Here is an 8,060-nt window from a genome sequence, read left to right on the forward strand (position 1 = left end):
GAGGGCAAACCTTTAAAGCATTCTGCTTTGATAGTATCTGATTCGAAAAACAAAGATACAGCGGACGTTTGTTTTTTCCTAATTACCTTATAGGAAAAACAATTTCTTCCCCCCATTATCTTCCTGAAAAAGCTAATTATAAAAACAAAACTTGAACTTTAATTAGGTCTTCTGTGCGCATACTCTGCTAATAGCACATACACATAAAACCACGTTGTTTAGAGAACAGATTAAACAGTAAACTTGCCACCTCATTATCTCAAAGTACAGCTTTTATTTCTCTTGAAAAATGATAACACATGCTTTTGTTTGTCTGTTTCGGAAAAAAAAATAACATGTTTGCTAAATATCACTAAATATCACAGCGGTAATCAAATCCAGCTTAATCATCAAACTCGCTGAACCTTCAAACACTGCAAGCACGCAATAAACCAAACCAGCCAACTGTTAAACTGTAAGCCAGGCAGCTGAGGTCAATGGACAGCAAAATAAGATGAGTAAGTAAAGACCCACAGCTACACAGGCTGTGGCTGACTTTTATCGACACAAAGGCCCCTCTCTCTCCAACGCTGTTTTGTGTGCCTTTGTGGGCTTCAAAACCGACACCGAGGCCAAGAAATGCCTGCAAACTGTTTCCAAGCCTCATCGAAAATGCGAGGAGTTCAAAATCGGAGCAGCCGACTCCTGGCCCGCCCGTGGCTGTTTCCTCGCTGTCTGTTTTCAGAGGTGAGCGAGCGTGTTTTCCGTCCCTCTCCCATCGTCTTGTTTGCCTCCTGAGCTGCAGCAAACTGGCTGCCGTGGCTACAGGTCATGAGGTAAATATTAGCGGAGGAGGGTTAGAGGACGTGCAGGAGCCACTCACAGCAACCTTGTCAGATTATCATTAAATTGGCATCGCTGCAGCATTCCCGAGCACAGTGTGAGTGTGTGTGTGTGTGTGTGTGTGTGTGTGTGTGGGTGAGTGTGTGTGTGTGTAGCATGCCTGTGCATTGCTGTGCTAGCTTCAGCCAAACCGATGGGACGTGATCAGTCATAACAAAGTGACATTTTCTGCCGTAATCCCACTCAGCTAAATGAGAACTAATCCGATTTGCTCTGATCAAATGTTAGACGGTTCTTTACCGACCAGAGACGTTGACACATCCAGCCTCCTTCTGCACGGCTGCTCCTCCACCTAATTCCCCCCTCTCGCCACCCCTCGCCATTTCACTCATCCAGCCCCAAATTAAATATCAGAAAGGTCTGATACATCCCGCAGCAATACCCAAACTCAGGGATCTCTCTGCTTCTTCTTTCCAGACGGCGCTACGGCGATGATGTATGTTGCCTGTTCAAGCATGCTGGGGGGAAATCAATTAAGCAAACCCCAGTTATTGATAATGCAGGAGCGGGAGTGATAGCATCCTCACATGGAAATCCATAACAGCAGGAGCGCTCGGAGGGCCTAAGCCTGCACACACAAGCACATAAAGAGGGGGGAAACACACAAACACACACCACAGTGGCCCAAACCTGCTGGTTTCCTCTACTTTGTCTCATAACTCATGGCCTGCAGGGAGGCGCTGGTATTGTTATATTTTGTGTGTATGTGGTACAGTGTGCAAGCAGGCCAGATTAATTTATTAGCTGAGGCAGCAGCGCTCCCCAAAGTGGGAACAGGAAGTAAGACGTCGTAAATCTAGATAAGTCACCAGATAGTGTACTGTACATTTCTATAGGCTTCCCTCCCTCTGTTATCACTACGGAGTAATATAGACCAAGACGGAGAGATGGAGCTTGAAACAACAAACAGTGAAGACAGATGCTGATTGCTGTACAAGTATTCCTTTTTTATTGGCTATCAGACGCCGCTGCTGACTGATACATTTCAGAAGAAAAACAGGTTTGTCTTTTGTTATTGCAAAGCCTGCACACAGCAAGATAATTGTCTATTGTTTTCTAAGCGCAGAGGAGCGGGATAATTAGGTTGAGAGAACACTTTGCGGAGTGCATTATTGTTCCACTGTGAACTTTATGAAATATTCAGCCGGCGCGGGGATTTTACAAGGAGCAGAGCGGAGAAACAGATGGAGAAATGATCTTCCAATCCCTGAACCAGCGTGGTAACCTTCTAAGACATTCCCTCCAGGTGACATCATCAATCAATAAATGTCCCCCTCACACCTCCACCTCCTCCTTCTCCTCCTTTTTTTTATTTGTCTCCTCATGACTGACACAAGGTGTGGGTTTTTGTGCATAGCATGTGTGTGTGTGTGTGTGTGTGTCTGTGTGTGTGTGTGTGTGTGTGTGTGTGTGTGTGCAATATCTCTATCTGATGACGCTCATTGTTCCACTACCTCTGCAGCCATACTCAAATAAAAGCTGATGGGCCGTAGTCTTACCATTAGGACCAGGCCACACACACACACACACGCACACACGCACACACACATAGCAACACACACTCCACTGAACATGGCAGCAATATTCATACTCACTGACTGCACAACGAGCTCCTATGACATCTGACATTTGGGGGATAAATCATGGATTCAGTTGAATGAGTAAGTTCTAGTTATAAGCTGGTGGAGCTCCTCTCCGTCTCCCCCCGGTGCTGGGAGCTCAAATGAAGGTCAGCTCCTCCGCTCCAGCCACGCAGACGCGCAGCAGAGGCCTTTTTTTTTTTTTTTTTTTGTTACTCTTCCTTTTTGAGTTTATTTCCCCCTCATGTATGCTTTTCCAACATCATGCAAATGTGGGAGTCAAGTCTAAGTGGGTGCTAATTGTTGCCAGAGCGCATTTTATTATCAGCAGTCTGGGCGCACTCGGCTCGTTTCGGTGGGAGGAATATGAATTTTGAGACAAAATGTCTGGCTTCGGCTGCTTGCTTTTGAGAAACTTGCCCCCGGTTTGACGTGGAAGCCAGGACAATTAAGGCAATTTCGATTCATTTCAAGCATTTGCTCGTCTGAAACGTGAAACCATCTTATCGCACTTTTGCGCGTGTGTTTGCGTGTGTGTGGGCAAACTAAACTCAAACGGCGGAGAGCTGTGGGGACGCAGCGTGGCCCTCTCAGCAGCCAAGTGGCCCCCGCGTTCAGGGCTCCTGAGGCAGCCGCAGAGGAGAAATATCCTCGATTGCTGGGCTACACCTTGACACACTTGGCACGCTTTCCCTCACTGTTCTTCCTCGGCCTCAAATCGGCTAATTACATCAATCGCGAGCGATTGTGGGGATGAAGTAGCGGACGAACTCTCACAACTCCGAGCCAGTCGTGATTCAGGTGTCCAGGCAGACTTTGCCCTCAGCCTGGTAATAAAAAGGTGGATGTCATGCTGTCATAAATTGCTATAATTAACAGTCTATTATTGCGTTTTAAGTGAGGCCTTCTGTGTATTGTATAAGCCTGTACCTACTGTGTTTCTTTGGTGTTGGGAAATTCCCCACTGGGAAATAAACCAACACAAAACTCTGCGGCGCAGGAATGACAATTACAACTAAATAAATTGTGTTCTTTTTTCACATAATTGCTACATTTAACAGAACATTTAACCCAGCCTGCGCACAATGGCAACTTTTCCAGTAATGTTTAGTCCTCCATTGCGCACACACCCAGCGACTTTGGTATGCTTGTACAAATGAAACACGAGACTTACTTGGAATTCTGCGAGCTCCAAATGATAGTCTCCAGCGACTTCGCCGAAGGTAACGCCGACCTGCACATTAAAATAAAGATCCAGAGATAGTACTTCCAACAAGCGAGTCCCGCCATTCTGGTAGACGTACAGACAGTGAGCCGATAACTCAGAGCGTCGGACGGTGCGCCTGGCAGCCTTTATGCGTGGTTCGCCCGGTGGGAAGGTGAGCTACGATCAGTCGGGAGCATGTGAGGTCGATGTCAGATACATGTCCTTCTGTCCGACTTCTTAAGATCTGCTCCAGGCCCCCGTGTCCTTGACTGAACTGTCCGCACGAACAAGCCCCCGGTTCTTCGATAGGATCTGGGAGGAGAGCAGCCCCCGAGTGTCCTGGTTGACCTGTGGCTGAGACACACACACGCACGCACACACTCACACAAAATCAGCCACTCGCGACCTTCTTACTCTGCGGAGACAACTCGACGATGCGATCTGACGTGCGATCAAACGGACCCCGCAGATCGCACGGTTTCCAGGGACTCAGTTTCGGCGATGCGGCTGCCGATGAAGCGCTGCGCCGCGTCTTTGTCAACGCTCCCCTGACGGTGTCTGTACCTGCCGCTGAATGTAGCCTACAGATGACCACACTCATCCATCAGTCACAACTCCGCAGCACGCTGGGGATCCCGAGCTCCACTTCATTCCAGTGTTATCTCTCCCTCCTCCGCCCCCTGCTATTCTTCCTCGCAAAGGAATTGAGTTTCTATTGTAAATATTCCCCCCGGCTCTCAGCGCCGTTCCGCGTGCGTGTTGCGCTCCGGCAGGGTAGCCTCTAGTCCAACTCGGGCATGCTGCGTGGCCGCTGCGTAAATGTACTGTCCGTCTCCTCTTTGTTTGCCGCCGCTCGGACGCAAAAAAAGTGCCGCGGGGAGATCAGACCCGCTCACCAGCCCGCTCGCTGGCTCCGAATCCACTTGCCAACCTTTCCACGCCGGTGCATGTCTCTCTTTTCGACCGCTTACAACACTCCGTGCGCTCCGGCGAGTGCGGCAGCTCGAGCTCAACTGTAACCCGAGCCGAGCGGAGCGCAGGGGGAACAGCCCACAGTGCGAGCCGCGGCCAATCACAGCGCTCTGTCCGAACTTGGAAGCAGGAAGCGAAGGCATTTATGGAGACGTGGAGGGGTGGATGGTGGATGGAGGGAGGAGGGGGGGGTTTCGGGGGTGTCTGTTATTGGGTTGACCCCCACATCTCCACCCGCGCCACCTCGGCCCTAGCCATCGACCCAAATTGAAATGGACTTTGAAGTTATTCGTCATACTGAAAGCTTTGGGGAGGAAAACGAGCGTGATAGGCTACTGGAGCGTGCGTAAAAGTGCTTACAGGAGAAAAAGTTTGGCCCCTTTAAGTCCTGGACCTGCTTGTCCCTGCGGATCCCGCAATAAACGTTTATGCCATAACGCTCTTATAATAAAGGCCCATCAAAATCTTTCCATGGGGATTTCTAATTATTCCTGTGTTGGATGGGATAAGCGAATTTCTAATAGTTTCTCTTTATAACTGGGCTATAACTTCAGTGTAATACTATTATAAACTTCTCCAAATATATACAGTAATTCAGCACAAATCTTTAGAATGCACTGTATGGATTACAGTGTCTGTTATTTTGGTCCTTTCTTTTTTCCTCTTTGAAAGCAATGATGATTAATGGTCTCTTTGGATCTCTTTCTAGTTGTCCCCTTTTGGGATAATGAACTGCATGAGAACTTAGTCTCCAGTGTCAATAGACAATAGACGGTCGGTAGCCTATAGTCATTGGGCCATTCATTCGTTGAGGAAGAAATGCTTGACACATAATTGATCATGTCCATGTCTGTGCCCCCTTTGTGTCCGTATGCGTGTGTGCGTGTGTGTCTGTGTGTATGTGTGTGTGTGTGTGTGTGTGTGTGTGTGTGTGTGTGTGTGTGTGTGTTACAGAGAGAGAGCGAGCAGGAGAGTTTCTCTTAATTTTGCTGCATTTATCCAATCAATGCCGCCCCCTAATGGTTGTGATGAAATCGATGCACGGAATAAAGAAGGGGAATTCAGCATAATTGGAAAGGAACGACAACAGACATTTGAAGACATGTCTCATGGTTCCTGAAATTATTTTTTATTACATCCTGTTAGGCCTTGACAGCCCATAAATCTCTGTAAAAGCTCAACATCAGCTTCACACCCAGATGACAAAGCACTCTAATTGTGTGCATTCACATTGAGTGTATTGAATGTGTTTCATATGTGTGTGTGTGTGTGAGCCAGTGACAACAAGGCCAAGTGTGCCATGGCTGCATCAGAGAGGGGATTTGTGGCACAGAGGCAGCTACTTCTAAGGTGCATGGCCAAAGGACAAAGTCTGAAGAGGTCATAAAGTTGTCCTTTGCACTACAAGTGCTGCTGGAGTTTTGCCATTTCTGCATCCTCGGGAGCCTGCCGACGGACCATCAGACTGTTGTCATAGCGACAACAAACACAGGCCAGTTGCCACAAAGCTGGCATGTCCCGTCTGATGACCAGGACGTCTGGGATACCTGATACCTCAGTGGCCAATGAGATGGTCACAGAGAGATACCTGATCTGCTGTGAGCCAATGAGACGCCTCCTGTGTACAGCTTTGATGAGTGCCACAGCTGCGGCTGAAGCCGAGTGGCCAGTAGGAACACGGCTCCGGGACGATGACGGCGGACATACCATGCTGTTGTTGTAAGACTGTGATTGAACCGCAGCTCGGAATCAGCAGAATCAAAAACACTTGCACAACATAACACAGAGATTTGTCTTGAGAGGCAGTCAGTGCTAATCTTTTACAACAGCACACGTGGCAGAAGGACCACATGTCATCATCATATACAGTACAAGAGGATTACGGCGGATCTGTAACATATTGGACTGTCCACATTATTCTACAGAAACACAAAAAGCTTTGTGCAACGTGACACAGTGCAGCACAGTGCTGTGAGGACAAAGGAGTGTACTGAGCGCAGAGCTCATGTTCAGCCACACACACCATGGAAGGGAAATATGAAAATGAAACAGTGGCGTTTTCAAGGAATGAGGTCATCATGTTAATGTGTATAGGTGGCTGTGATTAGTGCTTCTATAAATAGCCTGAATGTACTTTGATACCAGACACTCACACACAGACGCTCTTCAGACCCTTCAGAATGGAGCCGGCCTGCGACTACAGATCATTTTGATGATCGCTCATTGTTTTTTGACTCGCCGATTAATCATTTAGTCTATATAAGATGTCAGAAAATGGTTAAAACTGCCAAGCACAATTTCCCAGAGCCTAAGGCGACATCTTCAAGCTGCTTGTTTATTGTGATCAAGAGTTCAGAACCAAACAAGACAGCAACAGTATACAGCTAGCAGCTCTGTGAGGTTTTTACATTGGCACAGTGGAGTTTTGAGCTAAATGCTAACATGCTCGCAATGACAATGCTAACATGCTGATGCTAAGCAGGAATGATTTACCATGTTGGCCGGCTTAGTTTGAGCCTGAATGTCATTACTTTAGCAAGTGTTTAGTCATAATCACAAATTGTGGGCAAATTAAAATTTTAAGCACGTGGAAAGTCAAGGGACGACCGAAGTTCATCCTGAGGGGATCGTGAATGTGTTCACCACATTTCATGGCAGTCCATGCAATAGCTGTTGAGACATTTCACTTGAAACTTCCTGATGGCACAACAGCAGGACTCAGGGGATCACCATAGTCACAAGGATTCGTCCTCTGGGAACCATGAATATCTGTTCACTGCAGTAAATGTTGAGATATTTCACAAAACGTGAGAACTTTGACCTGCTGGTGCAGCCCAGTCATCAGAACGAAATGTTGGCATTGTACGTTTCTGCAAATCACGGCAAGTCAAAGCTGTATGTTTCTTATATATCATGTCATGGTTTCTACAATAGATATAGAAGAGAGGTAGTTCACATTATCAGTACATGTATATGAGTTGAGTTTCTCATCAGAAGCAGGAGGGGATGGTGGTGGGGTGACAGCTCGGTGAGACCCCTGCCGAGCACCGTTCAAGCTGCGTCTCCTGTTTGTGGCAACAGAACCGGACATGATCTTTCCCCAACCCTAACCAAGAGGTCTTTCTGCGCAAGTCTAACTGGACCTTGACCACAGTTTTGTCACAACATAAAGATGAAAATAAAAACTTAAAGTAGCGTGAAGTTTGAGCATAAAGAAACCCAAAGTTTCAACATACTCGTGGTTTGCTAAAAATGTACGAGGCCAACGTTTATTCTGGCTATTGGTTTGGCTTGTGGCCCAAGAGGAAAAGTCAGAGGATAGCCAAAATCTTTAGGATTCATCCTCTGGAGACCATGGATGTTTGTGCGTAATTTCATGGCAATCCATCCAGTAGATGAGGTATTTCAGTCTGGACCAA

The 8,060-nt window shown here is 47.2% G+C and overlaps 1 protein-coding gene across 1 annotated transcript in view; it reads right to left on the reverse strand.

Moving 5' to 3' along the window:
• efnb1 (ephrin-B1) overlaps positions 1-4,669 on the reverse strand; it is a 57,811-nt gene extending 53,142 nt beyond the window's left edge. Inside the window, exon 1 of the mRNA XM_041944263.1 lies at positions 3,637-4,669. Within this exon, the coding sequence (XP_041800197.1) occupies positions 3,637-3,752 (116 nt within the window). The 5' untranslated portion in view covers positions 3,753-4,669. The remainder of the gene's footprint in view (positions 1-3,636) is intronic.
• Between the last annotated feature and the right edge of the window lie 3,391 nt (positions 4,670-8,060).

The sequence above is a fragment of the Chelmon rostratus genome, chromosome 9 (genome assembly GCF_017976325.1).
Source record: "Chelmon rostratus isolate fCheRos1 chromosome 9, fCheRos1.pri, whole genome shotgun sequence".
Lineage (NCBI taxonomy): Eukaryota > Metazoa > Chordata > Actinopteri > Chaetodontiformes > Chaetodontidae > Chelmon > Chelmon rostratus.